At 51.4% G+C, this 20,118-nt stretch overlaps 1 protein-coding gene and 1 long non-coding RNA gene across 2 annotated transcripts in view; one reads left to right on the top strand and one right to left on the bottom strand.

Moving 5' to 3' along the window:
• LOC145505797 (uncharacterized) overlaps positions 1 to 20,118 on the top strand; it is a 188,764-nt gene that overhangs the window by 125,093 nt on the left and 43,553 nt on the right. Inside the window, exons 39-45 of the mRNA XM_081488700.1 lie at positions 607 to 828; positions 3,109 to 3,258; positions 5,985 to 6,208; positions 7,981 to 8,212; positions 14,439 to 14,660; positions 16,955 to 17,104; positions 19,831 to 20,054. Of these exons, the coding sequence (XP_081344826.1) occupies positions 607 to 828; positions 3,109 to 3,258; positions 5,985 to 6,208; positions 7,981 to 8,212; positions 14,439 to 14,660; positions 16,955 to 17,104; positions 19,831 to 20,054 (1,424 nt within the window). The remainder of the gene's footprint in view (positions 1 to 606; positions 829 to 3,108; positions 3,259 to 5,984; positions 6,209 to 7,980; positions 8,213 to 14,438; positions 14,661 to 16,954; positions 17,105 to 19,830; positions 20,055 to 20,118) is intronic.
• Positions 7,583 to 13,428, bottom strand: LOC145507102 (uncharacterized). The gene is made up of 2 exons (XR_014054566.1): positions 12,870 to 13,428; positions 7,583 to 10,491 (listed from the first exon to the last, which is right to left on the bottom strand). It is a non-coding gene; the product is annotated as an uncharacterized LOC145507102 (long non-coding RNA).

Here is a 20,118-nt window from a genome sequence, read left to right as displayed (position 1 = left end):
GAGAATTTTAAGCATTACTTTACTAGCACGTGAGATGAGTGCCATTGTGCGGTAGTTTGAGCATTCTTTGGCATTGCCTTTCTTTGGGATTGGGATGAAAACTGACCATTTCCAGTCCTGTGGCCACCGCTGAGTTTTCCATATTTGCTGGCATATTGAATATAGCACTTTCACAGCATCATCTTTCAGGATTTGAGATAGCTCAGCTGGAATTCCATCAGCTCCACTAGCTTTGTTCGTAGTGATGCTTCCTAAAGTCCGGTGGACTTCACGTTTAGCAGATGATTCTTAAAGAGCAGAATAACTGGGGAAAGCTACTAACGGACGGGGTGCTTGATGTAAATCCCGAGCAAGTAAACATGCCAAGCACCAATGGAAAGGCAAGTCCTCGGTCTCGCTCTCTGTCTGGTTCTCGCCTTACCATCCAGTCTGTGCGGGGCTGTTGGGACCTGTCAGCAATGCACCATGTAGATCTGAGTGGCCGTGAGGGTCGTGTGAGCTCCCAGAGTGCAGAAGAAAGTTTTGACCTCACCGATTGCCCGGAAATGCTGTGTTCCCTCCCTCCCAAAACAAGGCTGTCTGTCTAAGGCTTCCTTTCCCCCTTAGAGATCCTCCGACGGCTCCCCAAGCCACGAGGAAGACCTGGCTAAGGTGATCGAGCTCCAGGAGGTCATCGAGAGGCAGTCAGGGGAGCAGAGCCAGTCGAAGGAGTGCCTGGCAAACCTCTCTGCCTACGTGAGAGAGCCGGAGGAGGACCCGGACACGGCCAGGAAGGAGCTCCTCGCGTCCGAGGAAGCGAACAGACAACCACAGCGGGATGTCCGCGAAGTGAGTGACAGCGGACGTGTCTGTTGTCCTGAGGTGGAATGTGGGTCCCTTGTTCTCCGGCTGATCTGAGCTTTGGGATGGCTGCGTGAGTAGGAGCACAGAGCGCTGGCGAGACCGCGACTGGCGGCCTCCCCGCCTCTGCGTCGAGATCTCTGGGGTAGAAGAGGCCTGGTCCAGGCGGTCCATTGGCAGTGGAGCAACACGAGGGCATCCCTAGCGCTGTGCTCACCCTGGGTGTGGACTCCTCATTTCTACAAGTTCTAGGGTGCCCAGTGTGTTCCTCTTTGAAAAATTCATTCATCCATTCATTCATTTATTGGAGTCTAGTTGCTTTCCTTTTTCTTGGAGAAGGCAATGGTACCCCACTCCAGTACTCTTGCCTGGAAAATCCCATGGATGGAGGAGCCTGGTAGGCTACAGTCCATGGGGTCGCTAAGAGTCGGACACAACTGAGCGACTTCACTTTCACTTTTCCCTTTGATACACTGGAGAAGGAAATGGCAACCCACTCCAGTATTCTTGCCTGGAGAATCCCAGGGACAGGGGAGCCTGGTGGGCTACCGTCTGTGGGGTCGCACAGAGTCGGACACGACCGAAGCGACTTAGCAGTTAGCAGTTGCTTTACACTGCTGTGTCAATGTCTGCTGTACAGCAAAGTGAATCCGTCATATATATATATATTTATATTTATATTTATATTTATATTTATATATATATATATATATATACGTGTGTGTGTGTCTACATATATCCCTCTTTTTAGATTTCCTACCCATTTACTTCACCACAGAGCCCTGAGTAGACTGCCCTGTGCTGTAGAGTAGGTCCTTACTCGTTGTTGAGTTTACGCATAGTCTCAGTAGTGTACATACGTCAACCCCAGTCTCCCAGTTCATCCCCCCCACCTGCCTGTCGAATGTATACCTGATGATGCTGAAATTTCCTTCGGGTTCACTCAGGCGAGTCTGGTGACGTCTGTGGAGCCCGTTCTCTCGGAGAGATGGGAGCCCGCTGTGTGGCCCCTGCTGAGGCAGCTTGCCTGGCCGTCTTCTCTAGTTTTCTGAGGTTCTGCTCCTTGAGGGGATGTGTGACATTGATACCGGCGGTCAGACAGGTCGAGTGGCGTTTGCTCACCCTCAGAGCCTCAGGCCCGTGCTGTGTAACCATGTAGAGTCATGATGTTTCTGGTGGTCGTGTCTGCGGCTGTCATGATTGATGAGAAACTGCCTAACGGTCATTGTGAAAAGAGAAGAGTGCTGAGGGTTCGGGCCTCCTCCTGTGAGCCTCACCTCTCCTTTGTAGGCAGGCAGACAGCGCCCACCCTGCCCCACCCCTCCCCCGTGAGACCGTCTCAGACAGAACCCCTCCGACATGTGCTACAGCAGGTGTCCTTGTTTAGTAGCTTGGTGTGAGTAATTCTCTGAGAGCTCAAGGTGAGAACTCAAAACAGAATATTTGCACGCTTGTATAACCTTTTCCCACTACTCTTTGGCAACAGGAGGAGATTAGGTGGCAGAGTTCAATATGTAGAGAATTCTGGGAAAAGCGGCCTTGAGACCTTTCACTTTTAATGTCAGGCCTTTGCCCACATTGGTTACTTAGTAGTCGACTACGGAGGGACCTGCAGTGGATTTTGACCTGGCGGACGGGAGTTGCACCAGCAGCAAGTTCTGGTCCTGGTTTGACCCTTTCATACATGTGGTGTAAGTCTGCTTTAGAAGAATTAGGCTTGAGAAGGCTGCTTCCAGTTGTGTTAAACTTTGACTTCTGTTTCCACTCATTACTATTACTTGAATTCTGAGGAAATTGCATGAGAGTTTTCCGACTTTTACCCGAGGAAACGAGCCTCAGAGGTCCCTGTTGGATCTGTCGAAGGTCCCTCCCTCTTGTGGATCCAGTCCGCCTGTGTGGTGTAGCAGACAGAGGTCGTGACTTCATGCCAGATACCATTCCTCCTGGAATTCATGCAATAACAGGGTAGTTTAGTATACTCTTTGCTGTTTGGGTTGATTATGTTGAAGAGAAGCTTGGGAAACCGAGTGGCCAGACAGAACGTTAATACAGACATATGGGTGCCAATCGTGGCAAATGTGACATTTTAAGTAGGCACGTTTTTGCTCACGTCCGAGGAAACTGCCGTGTCTAGGACTTTAATTTTGAGGACGCTAACTTTATTTTTGAGTTGAAACTTAGGATTTAGTCCAACTTTTTTATGCGTACGTGTATCGGAATGTTCCATGATAATGACTTACCTTTTCTACTCTGCAATGCCCGGTGTAGGCCATGGTCCAGAACACGGACGTGGAGGTGCGAATCACTACCCTTGAGAGATGCTACCTTGCCGCCCAGCGCGAAGCCACCTCTGTGCACGACGACCTCAATGATAAACTTGAAAATGAAATCGCAGATAAGGATTCTATGCATCGACAGGTAACGGCTTTTACTGAACTGTGTCTGACTTTTATAGTGGTGAATTCCTGAGGAAGGAAGGTAAACACCTTTTCATGTGACTCCCACGTTGTAAGGCACCTGCCCCCTCACACTGTGGTCCTGAAATGGTTTTGGAACAAAGCGTTGATAGATCGCTTTATGTCTTCCCATTTTCCTTTTTCTGGCTACGAGTTTCCTTTTAAGGCATGCTTTTTTTTCTTAAAAGAACCAATTTTGATAACTTGTGGCCTACTGTGAGGCCCAGCACAGTACTAATTAGCACCGTTTTGATTGAAATCATCCTGCGAGTAAATGGATACACATACCCATCATTTTATAGTGAGAAGAATTCTCATTGGAAGTTTAAGTACCTTTGTATTTTCGCCTCATTTATGGCATGTAATTTTTCATACATGTCTGTGTTTTGAGCTGCCATGTTCAGTGAGCAGCTAGTTTGGGCCAGACATCGTCAGAACTAGGACTCCAGCAGTGAATTAAAAACCGTGTGCGTTCTTTATCCACTGCCATGTAACAAATCACTGCAAAGCTTAGTGACTTCCCAGTGAGCAGGTCACAGTCCAGTTTCTGTGCTTTGCAGCAGGTGGGCCTGGTTCAGGGCCTCCTGAGGACGCAAACATGGGAAGGCCCCCCAGGGCTGGATGGCAGGCTTTCAGACTCACCTGGCTGGTGGGGACAGGCCCAGGTCCCTGCCGTGTGGACCTCTTCATGGCCTGGCTTTCCTCAGAACACCCTCTGAGAGCGAGAGCGCGGGATGTAGCCCGGGGCCTTTCGCGCCCCGGTCTCGGAAGCCGCACACCTTCAGTTCTGTTTGCGAGAGTGAGCTGCGAAGTCCTGCCTCGCTCAGGGGCTGAGCAGGAGTTGCCCCCTCTGCCTCTTGAAGGGAGGAGGATGGAAGAATTTGTGGACCCGTTTTTAAACCCACGCAGCCTGTCGGACAGTAATGAGCAGGGGAAGGAGACCAGAGTGCCCGAGTTGTCTAAGAGGAGGGGGGACGATCGTGTGTGAACAGGGTGGCCAGCGAGGTGACACCAGGAGGGTGACCTGGAACAGAGACCCGGAGGCCGGAAGAGAAGTAGCCACTCGGAGATAGATCAAGGGTCGTGTCAACAAGCGGAGATAAGGGAGAGAGAGGGCCGCATCAGGGAGGACCCCGGGCTCAGGCCTGAGCAGCTCGAGGCCAGAGCCTGTTTCCTGAGCTGAGGAGGGCTGTCAGGGCAGGGAGCTAAGAGACGGGCCTCAGCCCTGTTGAGGTGGATGAGCCCATGGGGTGTCCAGGGGACCTGTGAGGTCAGCAGCTGAGTGTTCCGGCCTGGATCCAGGAGAGGCCTCACTCAGCTCAAGGTGGACTTGGGTCGTGGGCATACAGATGGTGTTTAAAGGCACAGACAAGGTAAAGTCACCAGGCAGGTGCCCGTGGAGAGATAGGGGGTGCAAGGGTAGAGCTGTGGGGTGCCTCGCATTCCAAGGTTGAGAAGGGGCGCAAGGGACTGACTAGTAACCCCAGGGAGGGCGGGGCCTGGTGCCCAGGGAGAGACATGCTTGGGGTGGGGGGAGGGCAAGGAGAGGAGGGGGCTTGGTAACATGGGTTCCTCAGAGCTCCCTGGGAGCTGCCCTGCGAGCGGGGCACACCGCCTGCTTGCAGAGAGCTGGAGACTGGGCGGGGAGGGGGACAGTAGAGGCCTCTCCCAGGGAGCTCTCAGAGACCCTCAGTGGGCGCTGCAGGGAGCCCTGGAGGAGGAATCTGCTGGTTCCCTTTGTGCGATTTTAAGGTGAGAGAAGGGAGAGGACGTGCTGGCTGAGCTGATGGGGGTGAAGCCATATGCAGCTGGTTCGCTGGAGAGGAGCAGGAATGATGGCAGGTGGTCCTGGAGCCAGTGCAGGGGGTGGCCCAGCCCTGGGGAGGGGTCGTGACGAAGACAGGGGCGAGGGCGCTGGCCACGGGGGACAGGGAGCCAGCAAGCCAGCACCTCGAGGCTGCCCCTCGGCTGCTTTGAGGTCACGTCTGGGAAAGAAGGCAGGACCTGGGTGAGAGTGGGCCGGGGGGAGATGTGCCAGAGAGAAGGGTGTGAGGTGTGAGAGCTGGAGGGCGGCTCGGAGCCCAGCAGGCCCTCTCCCGCACGTCTCTGGTGACAGAGCCGCCTTGCGGTGTGAGGGGCCGTCCCCCAGAACAGCCCGCGGGCCTGCGCCCCGGGAGGAGCCCCGCGGGGGGCTGGCCCTCCCAGCCCTGCTGGCCCTGCTTGCGCCTGTCTGTGCGTGTTCAGACCAGCCTGGAAAACGGAGGGCTGGGGACCTGCGAGGATGGCGCTCCTCGGTGAGTAACACAAGTGGTGACCGCTGAGGTGGACCCAGAGGCTGCGGAGCTGAAGGATTTCTTTTTCTTATTTTCCTTCAGCCTGGCTGATGGAGGCACAGATGTATTGTTGTAATTTTCGGACTTTGTCTCTGACTCCATCGGCCCACCCTTGTGAATAACCTCATAGGATTGCCTCCCATCCACGCTAAGACCTGAATGTCACCAGGCCATCTAGGAAGTGGATTCTCCTCCTGCCTGTTTCTTCAGTACTGCTCGCTTAAGAGATGGCAGTGTCTCATAAGCATGGCCCGTTTATCCACAGTTGGGGCTTCCATGTAAACTTGTGTTCAGTTCCTGATAGACTTGAGCTGCCCTGAATGTCGCTGACGAGACGTGGTCCTCTCGTGCCCAGGTGCAGACCCTGAAGGAAAAGGACTGGGAGCGCGCGCAGCAAGCCAGCGTGCCGGCCAACGTGGCCCAGGCGTTCGAGAGTGACGCAGACTTGTCTGACGGCGGGGGCGACAGGGCCACCCTCTTCAGCTCGGCCGCTCTGCTGTCGCCCAGCGGGCAGGGCGATGCCGAGACTCTGACTGTGATGCTTCAGGAGCAGCTGGACACCATCAACGAAGAGATCCGGTGGGTGAGCCCGAGCCGAGCTCCCCAGAAACTCGGCTTCTCTGAGGAGCTGTCTTCTCCTTAGAGAAGGCTGAGTGTTCCATAGTAAGGAAACTGACTTCAAGTCTGCTTCAAGAATTTTCAGTTCTGAGATTGCCCTTGATTATAGAGCTCAGTCAGCCAGGGCTGTGGGGGGCGTTGTGGGGTGTCCCCCCACCAGCTCTGAGCCCCAAGGTGGGTGAGGTGCCGTGACAGTGTCCCCTGCGGCCCGTGCACCCTCCAGCACTGAAGGTTCGCCCTCGTGTGTCCCTCGGAGCCTCCCACATTCTGGTGAAAAGCCACCTGAAACAGAAAAGCTGGGGTTTTGGGGTGGCAAATTCCCCCTCAGATCTGCATTTTCCTTTTGAACTTAATACAGTGTGAAGATTGGCTTGTTGTACGACAGTGGTCCAAGGACATGTGTTTGAGTTCTTCTCAACTCATCAGTGTCTGTGAGATGTTTTCTGTAGACACCGTCTGGGCTGTTATAACAGTTTACAAACGGGATAGAATCCAAAGGCCCGCCTCATGGCGAGCAGGGGCCTTGGGTCTGGGTGCGGCCAGGTGGCTGGGGGCCCCGAGGCCAGCCTGGTGCCGCACCCGCACAGCTCTGCCTCCTGTCCCTTGTCCACGTTCAGAGTGGCCACAGGCCGGTGACCCTGCACAGGACCTGGCAGAGCTGCTGCTCAGACTGTTCTTGTCACGTCAGCCCAGGCCGAGGTGCCCGTTCCTGTCAGCCGAGTGCGGGGGGCCCGGGGGAAAGGCAGGGGTGAAGGGCACAACCAGCAAACGCAGGTGGTGCCGCCTGCACGTTTGACGCTGAGACAGACTGCTTTGTGGGCCGTGTTTGAGCACAGACAGCTCAGAAAGATTGTCTTTCCCCCTCCCCCAGGAAATACGGAACGGTTACATATTAATATGTTTATTTTTACAGCATGTTGTCAGGTAAAAGTGATTTTTCCTTAGGTAACATGTTGACTTGAGGTAAATGGTAAATTCTTTCCATCAACTTGTTATCAACAGTGAAAAACTTTCAGGGTGTATAAGGAGAAGTGAAACTGGAGAGGTGACGACCTGCGAGAATCTTGTATTTTATTTTGAAAATCATGTTATATGCATAATCGAATATTTAAACTGCTATATAACATCATCCGCGAGACATTAGGGGAGAAGAGCAGTAACTGTGAATTCTAGGTTAATGCAGCACATTGACATGAGTCCAGAAACTCACACAAAGCTGGTGGAGAACTTCATCAAGTGATGCATTTGTACATAGACAACCTAAAAAATAAAAAAATCAATTCAGCACTTCATCTGGTCTAGAGACTTGTGTTTAGAAACTCCAGCTTGTTCGTGGCTCACTGTTTTGATTGTACAGAGTTCCTGATTCCCAGCGGAATAGACTTGAGGCACTGCCGTGCATCTCTGCCCTGAGAGCAGGGAAGGTAAAGGTTGTCAACTTCAGGTTATCTCCTCACAGGGAGAGAGGCGCCACCCAGGCCCCGTCAGAATGTTAGAGTAAACCAGTCAAATCAAACGAGAATGATCAGGGGCCACTTTGTAAGACTCAAGGATAAGTTATTCTAAGTTTGAGAATATTGAAAAGAGGGAAAGTTGAACCTTTTTGCTGAGATGTTAATTGAGCAACTGTTCCTGGAATATGCTAATCGTGACACAGAATGCAAGCCCACATTTGTTGTCCAGACACGTTCCTCTGCTGACAAAGGCAGGTGACGGGTTTTATTCTATTTTAGGTTGATCGAAGAAGAGAAGGAGAACACGGAGCAGCGGGCCGAGGATACTGAGAGCAGGGTGGGCAAGGGGAGCTTAGGCAACCTTCGTTGTTGTAAATCCTCGAGCTCCCTCAACCTGTGTCCCGCCTCCTCGCTCGCCAGCTCCTGCCCGCCCAGCAGTGGGCGCGCCAAGCCCCCAAGGAGGCGGCACAGCTCGGCGCGGAAAGTAGACCAGCGGGACATCAAGACTCTGGTATGTGTCTGCCTCCTCCCTGCCACGTCCCTCCCCCAGCACACTGGCTTTCTTTTTTGTTTGTTTGTTTTTTGTTTTTTCTGTTTTTACCCAGAAGAAACTCAGGTACATTTGCTACGCTTAGAGGTCTAAGATTTTTAAAAACTGCCTAGTCTTTAATCATTCCATACTCGCACAGCAACAAATTAGTCTTGATATTTGGACCACCGGCTTAGCACGTCATCATGAACTCAGCCAGGGCCTGCCTCTGTAACGTTGGGCCCGGCCTGTGCTGGACACAGCAGGTGCAGGGAAGTTGCTGTTGTCACCGAGTAGACAGCCTTGTGAAAGTAACCATAGGCAGCTCTCCTGGCGTGTGAGACCCACGCAGCACATTTTTCATTGGGGATACCTGGCTGCAGGCTGCAGGCCATGCGGTGGGAACAAAACCAAGAATCTAAACTGGTCTGCTTGCTGCTGGACCTGGCTGCACGCTCAGGCCAGCTCTGGGTGTGAAACCAGGTTAAAAGCCTGGTGCCCCAGGGCCCCAGGGAAGAAGTTGGGCTTCCTCACTCTTCTGAGTCTAAAAATGGGATGACGACCTAGGGCTTTTGGTGACAGAGTGTGCAGCTCTGAAGCGCATGTTCCTGCTTTCTTCCATGTTTAGCTTAGGTTTCCTGAGCGCATTGCTGTTTACCCTGTGAAATCATGTCTACAACACTCTGCTTTGTAACTGCACTTGTATTATCACTTTTTTTGTTACCACCCATTTCATGTTAGCTGCATTGTTAGTCAGCATATAATTAAATTAACTGTGAATCATTTTAGCAGCATGTGAAGTGATAACTGGTCTATTTTGTGGTCTTTTGACACATTGGTTTTATAATATGCATCACTGGCCAATTAGTTGATAGTGTGTATTCTTTGACGATTTCTCTGTGGTTTCATGCTTGATTTCTTTCCGAGTATTTGTAAAAGAACAGTTCTGTATATTTTTTCTTGTTGCTGGAGTTCTCTGACGGTGTGTCTGCTTTCATCGTTGGTTTTGATTTCCTGTCTCATCCTGTTGTCTGCTTCGTTGTCATCAATCCAGACCCCAGCTTCCCACAACCGCACCCCCCCGAGGCTGTAGTTTACCCATCCATCTCCCCTCCCCCGTCCTCCCACTTGCTCTGGTCATAGCAGTCTGGGGTCCACAGCGTGTGTCCCCTTAGTCGGGTTTCTGCTTTGTCTTCATGTCTCATTAAATGGTGTTTTTCCCCCATAGCACTAAGTTTGAATTATTGTTATCACTGTGCAGTTACAAGCATAATGTAGATGGATGATACACTACAGAACCTGTGTAATTCATAACTGAGATTATGCTTACCTGAAGAAATGATCCTCTTATGTGTAGAATTAATGGACTTTTGACACAACATCCTTTCTGTGTTGGTGCTTGTATTTGAGACTGTAAATCTCATCAGCTTTTGCATGCTTAATGTCTCTACGAGACTCTTTTACAAAGTATCTTCTATGGTTCATAAAATGTGAAGACTCCACCTGCTGTTACGCTAGCTTTCATTCTTACATATTTTCATAGGGTACCTGCTTTAATGAATTTATTTTCAGAAGTTTGAAATCAAATTCTAGGTAACGATTTTACATTAATGTCCAACAGGTGGTTAGATCTGTTCAGTGTTAAAATAGGTATTACGGCAACTTCCTCGTCAGTTAAATTACTATTTTAAAGTATAACATGTTTTTTTTATTAAGAGAAACTAACTTATAGAGAGGTTTGGCTGAGAACAGACAACTGTTAAGGCCCTTTGTTGTACACAGTGCTGTGCTTTAACAAATCATGATGTTGTAATAGAATTGTATCTTCCTGAGGAATAATGTATAGTGTTTCTCTAGTAAATCTTGAATAGCTTATTTAACTAATGTGGTCCAACAAATTGTTCTGTTTCCAGTTACATGTTCTCTAAATCTACATCTCACTTATATGTTTGCCGTCATTTTTGCTTTACTGTCTTTGCCTATATTGATTCTTGAATTTTTAGCTTCAAAGTCGCAATAAATCTGGTTTCTCTTCATTTCTTTGCATGCATCTATCAGTCTAGTGAGTTAAGGAAGCATCGTCGAAAGGTAAACTATTTAGTAATTTAGCATGCCTTTGTTTCTCTGTGAAGTATTAGAGTCCTTATCGTGTTAGTGAATGAACACTATGTGGTTACGTACTGGTGGATGATTGACATTTTAATAGAAGTAATGAAACTCGCCCACCACTTAAAATATGCTGATGATGCAATCAATCCATCCTAAAGGAGATCAATCCTGGGTGTTCATTGGAAGGACTGATTTTGAAGCTGAAACTCCAGTACTTTGGCCACCTCACGCGAAGAGTTGACTCATTGGAAAAGACCCTAATGCTGGGTAGGATTGGGGGCAGGAGGAGAAGGGGACAATAGAGGATGAGATGGCTGGATGGCATCACTGACTCGATGGACATGGGTTTGGGTGGACTCCGGGAGTTAGTGATGGACAGGGAGGCCTGGCGTGCTACAATTCATGGGGTCGCAAAGAGTCAGACACGACTGAGCGACTGAACGGAACGGAACTGAACTGAACTGAACTGAACTGATGGTTCTGTTGGAAATAGGTCATTGGTTGGGACAATTGTAACAGTTTGCCTTTCTCCCACTTGTTTGCCTTCTAATCATCTCATGCTTATTTATAATAGACATAGTAGTATTTATTATTTTTAAAATTTTCTTTACTTATTTTTTTGGCCATACTGCACAGCTAATGGGATGTTAGTTCCCCAACCAGGGATCAGACCGGTGTGAAAGTGAAAGTGCCAAGTCCTCACCTCTGGACCATCATGGAATTTCCACGTAGTGTTTTCTTAAAAGAAATGACTGAATCAGAGCCATAGATATTAGATTTGGGGGAAGCCAATTTAATGACGGTGGGTAGCAGTGTGCAGGAGACTCTGTGTGCCAGGCACCGTGTCCAGTGCTTTCTGAGCCCGTCATCTAATCCCGCAGACACCCAGGTGAGGTCCAGGCTGCTGTTATCCCCATTCAGCAGATATGGACACTGAGGCTTAGAGAGGCCGGGCACCGTGCCCAGGCTCGCATACCCAGCGGTGCGGTGCAGACTGGTCTGATCAGAGCCTGGACACTTAACCGTGGTGCCGTCCATCCCGCTTTCCTCCAGAGGCCCTCCTGTCCATCACAGCAACCCTGATGGAGGGAGCCTCAGGAGGGAGCTCGCTGCCTCTCCCCTCGGGTCACTTGGATGAGCCCCTGTTGTTGGAGTCCAGTGGCCCGAGGGCTGGCCTTCCTTGTCCCTCTCCTGCTCCCAGCCCGCTGATGGAGCACTCCTGGGGCCTTCCCACAGGACTTGGGCAGCCGCGCTCCGGTTCAGGCAGCTCAGTGCCCAGGAACCCTTCTGCCGGGCACAGCAGAGTAGCTCCGTCACCCTGAGGTTGGTGACCTGGGTGTGCCGCTTGCCCGCTTTGTGGCCTGCTTTGCCCTCCTGTTAAATGAGGACACGGTACTGCCCATCCGACTCACGTGGGCACCCGTGGGGCGGGCTCCCATCCTGGCGGAGGGTGCCAGGCTGGGGACCCAGAGGCCTTTCTCAGGACAAGGCCCGGGGGAAGGGCCTGGCCGTGGTCCCTGACTTTGAGGCAGGTGTTTGTCTGCATTCAGTCCTAGTCAGCCCAGGTGTGTCACTTCCCTGCTCTGTTCTTTGTTGTTTTCTGATTTTTATAAATGCTTCTTTTAACTTGAATTTGAGATTGATCCCTCTTCAGTTCCATGTGGATAATTTCTAGCTTTTGTAGCCTTCTGTTGTCTGAGGGTGGTTGTTAGAGATCAGGGGAGAGTGCACAGTTTATCCAGCTGCTGTTAAACGAGTTCAGCTGTATTTTGCAGTAAGTCACTTTGTTGTCACCAAGCTCCTGTGGAGCTGCAGTGGATCAGTATTCTTTACAGAATCCCATTACAAAGCCACAGGTTAGTTGGTTAAAACGACGCACTCATTGTTTATAAAAATACTTTCCATGCATGCTTCCTAAAACCTCCCCTGGCTGAACCACACGCCCACATGTATAAGTGAGACCTGTCTGGACCCTGAAGGGGTTTATCTGTTCCCCACACTGTTGCCACCACTGTTTCCTGTCCTCAGACCCAGGACCAGCGGAAAAGCTGGGCGTCCAGGAGAGATCTTTTTTTTTTTTTTCAATTAGCTTATTTTTTAATTGAAGGATAATTGCTTTACAGAATTTTGTTCTTGTCTGTCAAATCGCAGGAAAAATCAGGCATAGGTACACATATATCCCCTCCCTTTTGAACCTCCCTCCCATCTCCCTCCCCTCGAGATTGATAGAAGAGTATCTCTTAGTGAAGACTTCAGTTGAGTTCAGTCGCTCAGTCGTGTCCGAATCTTTGCAACCCCATGAATCGCAGCACGCCAGGCCTCCCTGTCCGTCACCAGCTCCCGGAGTCCACCCAAACCCATGTCCATCGAGTCAGTGATGCCATCCAGCCATCTCATCCTCTGTCGTCCCCTTCTCCTCCTGCCCTCAATCCTTCCCAGCATTAGGGTCTTTTCCAATGAGTCAGCTCTTCGCATGAGGTGGCCAAAGTGTTGGAGTTTCAGCTTCAACATCAGTCCTTCCAATGAACACCCAGGATTGATCCCCTTTAGGATGGACTGTTCGGATCTCCTTGCACTCCAAGGGACTCTCAAGAGTCTTCTCCCACACCACAGTTCAAAGGCATCAGTTCTGTGGCGCTCAGCTTTCTTCACCGTCCGACTCTCACATCCATACACGACCACTGGAAAAACCATAGCCTTGACTAGACGGACTTTTGTTGGCAAAGTAGTGTCTCTGCTTTTAAATATGCCATCTAAGTTGGCCAAAACCTTCCTTCCAAGGCGTAAGCGTCTTTCAGTTTCGTGGCTGCAGTCACCATCAGCAGTGATTTTGGAGCCCCCAAACATAAAGTCTGACACTGTTTCCACAGTTTCCCCATCTATTTCCCATGAGGTGATGGGACCTGATGCCATGATCTTAGTTTTCTGAACGTTGAGCTTTAAGCCAACTTTTTCACTCTCCTCTTTCACTTTCATCAAGAGGCTCTTTAGTTCTTTTCCACTTTCTGCCGTAAGGGTGGTGTCATCTGCATATCTGAGGTTATTGATGTTTCTCCCGGCAGTCTCGATTCCAGCTTGTGTTTCTTCCAGCCCAGCGTCTCTCATGATGTACCCTGCGTCTAAGTTAAATAAGCAGGGTGACAAGGACACACAGCCTTGACGTCCTCGTTTTCCTATTTGGAACCAGTCTGTTGTTCCATGTCCAGTTCTAACTGTTGCTTCCTGACCTGCGTACAGGTTTCCCAAGAGACAGGTCAGATGGTCTGGTATTCCCATCTCTCTCAGAATTTTCCACAGTTGATTGTGATCCACACAGTCAAAGGCTTTGTTTGGCATAGTCCATAAAGCAGAAATCGATGTTTTTCGGGAACTCTCTTGCTTTTTCGATGATCCAGCAGATATTGGCAATTTGATCTCTGGTTCCTCTGCCTTTTCTAAAATCAGCTTGAACATCTGGAAGTTCACGGTTCACCTATCGCTGAAGCCTGGCTTAGAGAATTTTAAGCATTACTTTACTAGCACGTGAGATGAGTGCCATTGTGCGGTAGTTTGAGCATTCTTTGGCATTGCCTTTCTTTGGGATTGGGATGAAAACTGACCATTTCCAGTCCTGTGGCCACCGCTGAGTTTTCCATATTTGCTGGCATATTGAATATAGCACTTTCACAGCATCATCTTTCAGGATTTGAGATAGCTCAGCTGGAATTCCATCAGCTCCACTAGCTTTGTTCGTAGTGATGCTTCCTAAAGTCCGGTGGACTTCACGTTTAGCAGATGATTCTTAAAGAGCAGAATAACTGGGGAAAGCTACTAACGGACGGGGTGCTTGATGTAAATCCCGAGCAAGTAAACATGCCAAGCACCAATGGAAAGGCAAGTCCTCGGTCTCGCTCTCTGTCTGGTTCTCGCCTTACCATCCAGTCTGTGCGGGGCTGTTGGGACCTGTCAGCAATGCACCATGTAGATCTGAGTGGCCGTGAGGGTCGTGTGAGCTCCCAGAGTGCAGAAGAAAGTTTTGACCTCACCGATTGCCCGGAAATGCTGTGTTCCCTCCCTCCCAAAACAAGGCTGTCTGTCTAAGGCTTCCTTTCCCCCTTAGAGATCCTCCGACGGCTCCCCAAGCCACGAGGAAGACCTGGCTAAGGTGATCGAGCTCCAGGAGGTCATCGAGAGGCAGTCAGGGGAGCAGAGCCAGTCGAAGGAGTGCCTGGCAAACCTCTCTGCCTACGTGAGAGAGCCGGAGGAGGACCCGGACACGGCCAGGAAGGAGCTCCTCGCGTCCGAGGAAGCGAACAGACAACCACAGCGGGATGTCCGCGAAGTGAGTGACAGCGGACGTGTCTGTTGTCCTGAGGTGGAATGTGGGTCCCTTGTTCTCCGGCTGATCTGAGCTTTGGGATGGCTGCGTGAGTAGGAGCACAGAGCGCTGGCGAGACCGCGACTGGCGGCCTCCCCGCCTCTGCGTCGAGATCTCTGGGGTAGAAGAGGCCTGGTCCAGGCGGTCCATTGGCAGTGGAGCAACACGAGGGCATCCCTAGCGCTGTGCTCACCCTGGGTGTGGACTCCTCATTTCTACAAGTTCTAGGGTGCCCAGTGTGTTCCTCTTTGAAAAATTCATTCATCCATTCATTCATTTATTGGAGTCTAGTTGCTTTCCTTTTTCTTGGAGAAGGCAATGGTACCCCACTCCAGTACTCTTGCCTGGAAAATCCCATGGATGGAGGAGCCTGGTAGGCTACAGTCCATGGGGTCGCTAAGAGTCGGACACAACTGAGCGACTTCACTTTCACTTTTCCCTTTGATACACTGGAGAAGGAAATGGCAACCCACTCCAGTATTCTTGCCTGGAGAATCCCAGGGACAGGGGAGCCTGGTGGGCTACCGTCTGTGGGGTCGCACAGAGTCGGACACGACCGAAGCGACTTAGCAGTTAGCAGTTGCTTTACACTGCTGTGTCAATGTCTGCTGTACAGCAAAGTGAATCCGTCATATATATATATATTTATATTTATATTTATATTTATATTTATATTTATATTTATATATATATATATATATATACGTGTGTGTGTGTCTACATATATCCCTCTTTTTAGATTTCCTACCCATTTACTTCACCACAGAGCCCTGAGTAGACTGCCCTGTGCTGTAGAGTAGGTCCTTACTCGTTGTTGAGTTTACGCATAGTCTCAGTAGTGTACATACGTCAACCCCAGTCTCCCAGTTCATCCCCCCCACCTGCCTGTCGAATGTATACCTGATGATGCTGAAATTTCCTTCGGGTTCACTCAGGCGAGTCTGGTGACGTCTGTGGAGCCCGTTCTCTCGGAGAGATGGGAGCCCGCTGTGTGGCCCCTGCTGAGGCAGCTTGCCTGGCCGTCTTCTCTAGTTTTCTGAGGTTCTGCTCCTTGAGGGGATGTGTGACATTGATACCGGCGGTCAGACAGGTCGAGTGGCGTTTGCTCACCCTCAGAGCCTCAGGCCCGTGCTGTGTAACCATGTAGAGTCATGATGTTTCTGGTGGTCGTGTCTGCGGCTGTCATGATTGATGAGAAACTGCCTAACGGTCATTGTGAAAAGAGAAGAGTGCTGAGGGTTCGGGCCTCCTCCTGTGAGCCTCACCTCTCCTTTGTAGGCAGGCAGACAGCGCCCACCCTGCCCCACCCCTCCCCCGTGAGACCGTCTCAGACAGAACCCCTCCGACATGTGCTACAGCAGGTGTCCTTGTTTAGTAGCTTGGTGTGAGTAATTCTCTGTGAGAGCTCAAGGTGAGAACTCAAAACAGAATATTTGCACGCTTGTATAACCTTTTCCCACTACTCTTTGGCAACAGGAGGAGATTAGGTGGCAGAGTTCAATATGTAGAGAATTCTGGGAAAAGCGGCCTTGAGACCTTTCACTTTTAATGTCAGGCCTTTGCCCACATTGGTTACTTAGTAGTCGACTACGGAGGGACCTGCAGTGGATTTTGACCTGGCGGACGGGAGTTGCACCAGCAGCAAGTTCTGGTCCTGGTTTGACCCTTTCATACATGTGGTGTAAGTCTGCTTTAGAAGAATTAGGCTTGAGAAGGCTGCTTCCAGTTGTGTTAAACTTTGACTTCTGTTTCCACTCATTACTATTACTTGAATTCTGAGGAAATTGCATGAGAGTTTTCCGACTTTTACCCGAGGAAACGAGCCTCAGAGGTCCCTGTTGGATCTGTCGAAGGTCCCTCCCTCTTGTGGATCCAGTCCGCCTGTGTGGTGTAGCAGACAGAGGTCGTGACTTCATGCCAGATACCATTCCTCCTGGAATTCATGCAATAACAGGGTAGTTTAGTATACTCTTTGCTGTTTGGGTTGATTATGTTGAAGAGAAGCTTGGGAAACCGAGTGGCCAGACAGAACGTTAATACAGACATATGGGTGCCAATCGTGGCAAATGTGACATTTTAAGTAGGCACGTTTTTGCTCACGTCCGAGGAAACTGCCGTGTCTAGGACTTTAATTTTGAGGACGCTAACTTTATTTTTGAGTTGAAACTTAGGATTTAGTCCAACTTTTTTACGCGTACGTGTATCGGAATGTTCCATGATAATGACTTACCTTTTCTACTCTGCAATGCCCGGTGTAGGCCATGGTCCAGAACACGGACGTGGAGGTGCGAATCACTACCCTTGAGAGATGCTACCTTGCCGCCCAGCGCGAAGCCACCTCTGTGCACGACGACCTCAATGATAAACTTGAAAATGAAATCGCAGATAAGGATTCTATGCATCGACAGGTAACGGCTTTTACTGAACTGTGTCTGACTTTTATAGTGGTGAATTCCTGAGGAAGGAAGGTAAACACCTTTTCATGTGACTCCCACGTTGTAAGGCACCTGCCCCCTCACACTGTGGTCCTGAAATGGTTTTGGAACAAAGCGTTGATAGATCGCTTTATGTCTTCCCATTTTCCTTTTTCTGGCTACGAGTTTCCTTTTAAGGCATGCTTTTTTTTCTTAAAAGAACCAATTTTGATAACTTGTGGCCTACTGTGAGGCCCAGCACAGTACTAATTAGCACCGTTTTGATTGAAATCATCCTGCGAGTAAATGGATACACATACCCATCATTTTATAGTGAGAAGAATTCTCATTGGAAGTTTAAGTACCTTTGTATTTTCGCCTCATTTATGGCATGTAATTTTTCATACATGTCTGTGTTTTGAGCTGCCATGTTCAGTGAGCAGCTAGTTTGGGCCAGACATCGTCAGAACTAGGACTCCAGCAGTGAATTAAAAACCGTGTGCGTTCTTTATCCACTGCCATGTAACAAATCACTGCAAAGCTTAGTGACTTCCCAGTGAGCAGGTCACAGTCCAGTTTCTGTGCTTTGCAGCAGGTGGGCCTGGTTCAGGGCCTCCTGAGGACGCAAACATGGGAAGGCCCCCCAGGGCTGGATGGCAGGCTTTCAGACTCACCTGGCTGGTGGGGACAGGCCCAGGTCCCTGCCGTGTGGACCTCTTCATGGCCTGGCTTTCCTCAGAACACCCTCTGAGAGCGAGAGCGCGGGATGTAGCCCGGGGCCTTTCGCGCCCCGGTCTCGGAAGCCGCACACCTTCAGTTCTGTTTGCGAGAGTGAGCTGCGAAGTCCTGCCTCGCTCAGGGGCTGAGCAGGAGTTGCCCCCTCTGCCTCTTGAAGGGAGGAGGATGGAAGAATTTGTGGACCCGTTTTTAAACCCACGCAGCCTGTCGGACAGTAATGAGCAGGGGAAGGAGACCAGAGTGCCCGAGTTGTCTAAGAGGAGGGGGGACGATCGTGTGTGAACAGGGTGGCCAGCGAGGTGACACCAGGAGGGTGACCTGGAACAGAGACCCGGAGGCCGGAAGAGAAGTAGCCACTCGGAGATAGATCAAGGGTCGTGTCAACAAGCGGAGATAAGGGAGAGAGAGGGCCGCATCAGGGAGGACCCCGGGCTCAGGCCTGAGCAGCTCGAGGCCAGAGCCTGTTTCCTGAGCTGAGGAGGGCTGTCAGGGCAGGGAGCTAAGAGACGGGCCTCAGCCCTGTTGAGGTGGATGAGCCCATGGGGTGTCCAGGGGACCTGTGAGGTCAGCAGCTGAGTGTTCCGGCCTGGATCCAGGAGAGGCCTCACTCAGCTCAAGGTGGACTTGGGTCGTGGGCATACAGATGGTGTTTAAAGGCACAGACAAGGTAAAGTCACCAGGCAGGTGCCCGTGGAGAGATAGGGGGTGCAAGGGTAGAGCTGTGGGGTGCCTCGCATTCCAAGGTTGAGAAGGGGCGCAAGGGACTGACTAGTAACCCCAGGGAGGACGGGGCCTGGTGCCCAGGGAGAGACATGCTTGGGGTGGGGGGAGGGCAAGGAGAGGAGGGGGCTTGGTAACATGGGTTCCTCAGAGCTCCCTGGGAGCTGCCCTGCGAGCGGGGCACACCGCCTGCTTGCAGAGAGCTGGAGACTGGGCGGGGAGGGGGACAGTAGAGGCCTCTCCCAGGGAGCTCTCAGAGACCCTCAGTGGGCGCTGCAGGGAGCCCTGGAGGAGGAATCTGCTGGTTCCCTTTGTGCGATTTTAAGGTGAGAGAAGGGAGAGGACGTGCTGGCTGAGCTGATGGGGGTGAAGCCATATGCAGCTGGTTCGCTGGAGAGGAGCAGGAATGATGGCAGGTGGTCCTGGAGCCAGTGCAGGGGGTGGCCCAGCCCTGGGGAGGGGTCGTGACGAAGACAGGGGCGAGGGCGCTGGCCACGGGGGACAGGGAGCCAGCAAGCCAGCACCTCGAGGCTGCCCCTCGGCTGCTTTGAGGTCACGTCTGGGAAAGAAGGCAGGACCTGGGTGAGAGTGGGCCGGGGGGAGATGTGCCAGAGAGAAGGGTGTGAGGTGTGAGAGCTGGAGGGCGGCTCGGAGCCCAGCAGGCCCTCTCCCGCACGTCTCTGGTGACAGAGCCGCCTTGCGGTGTGAGGGGCCGTCCCCCAGAACAGCCCGCGGGCCTGCGCCCCGGGAGGAGCCCCGCGGGGGGCTGGCCCTCCCAGCCCTGCTGGCCCTGCTTGCGCCTGTCTGTGCGTGTTCAGACCAGCCTGGAAAACGGAGGGCTGGGGACCTGCGAGGATGGCGCTCCTCGGTGAGTAACACAAGTGGTGACCGCTGAGGTGGACCCAGAGGCTGCGGAGCTGAAGGATTTCTTTTTCTTATTTTCCTTCAGCCTGGCTGATGGAGGCACAGATGTATTGTTGTAATTTTCGGACTTTGTCTCTGACTCCATCGGCCCACCCTTGTGAATAACCTCATAGGATTGCCTCCCATCCACGCTAAGACCTGAATGTCACCAGGCCATCTAGGAAGTGGATTCTCCTCCTGCCTGTTTCTTCAGTACTGCTCGCTTAAGAGATGGCAGTGTCTCATAAGCATGGCCCGTTTATCCACAGTTGGGGCTTCCATGTAAACTTGTGTTCAGTTCCTGATAGACTTGAGCTGCCCTGAATGTCGCTGACGAGACGTGGTCCTCTCGTGCCCAGGTGCAGACCCTGAAGGAAAAGGACTGGGAGCGCGCGCAGCAAGCCAGCGTGCCGGCCAACGTGGCCCAGGCGTTCGAGAGTGACGCAGACTTGTCTGACGGCGGGGGCGACAGGGCCACCCTCTTCAGCTCGGCCGCTCTGCTGTCGCCCAGCGGGCAGGGCGATGCCGAGACTCTGACTGTGATGCTTCAGGAGCAGCTGGACACCATCAACGAAGAGATCCGGTGGGTGAGCCCGAGCCGAGCTCCCCAGAAACTCGGCTTCTCTGAGGAGCTGTCTTCTCCTTAG

The sequence above is a fragment of the Giraffa tippelskirchi genome, chromosome 1 (assembly GCF_054371585.1).
Source record: "Giraffa tippelskirchi isolate mGirTip1 chromosome 1, T2T-mGirTip1v1.2.pri, whole genome shotgun sequence".
Classification (NCBI taxonomy): domain Eukaryota; kingdom Metazoa; phylum Chordata; class Mammalia; order Artiodactyla; family Giraffidae; genus Giraffa; species Giraffa tippelskirchi.
The sequence above is the reverse complement of the archived record's forward strand: the minus strand, read 5'-3'. Positions and strand labels throughout refer to the sequence as shown.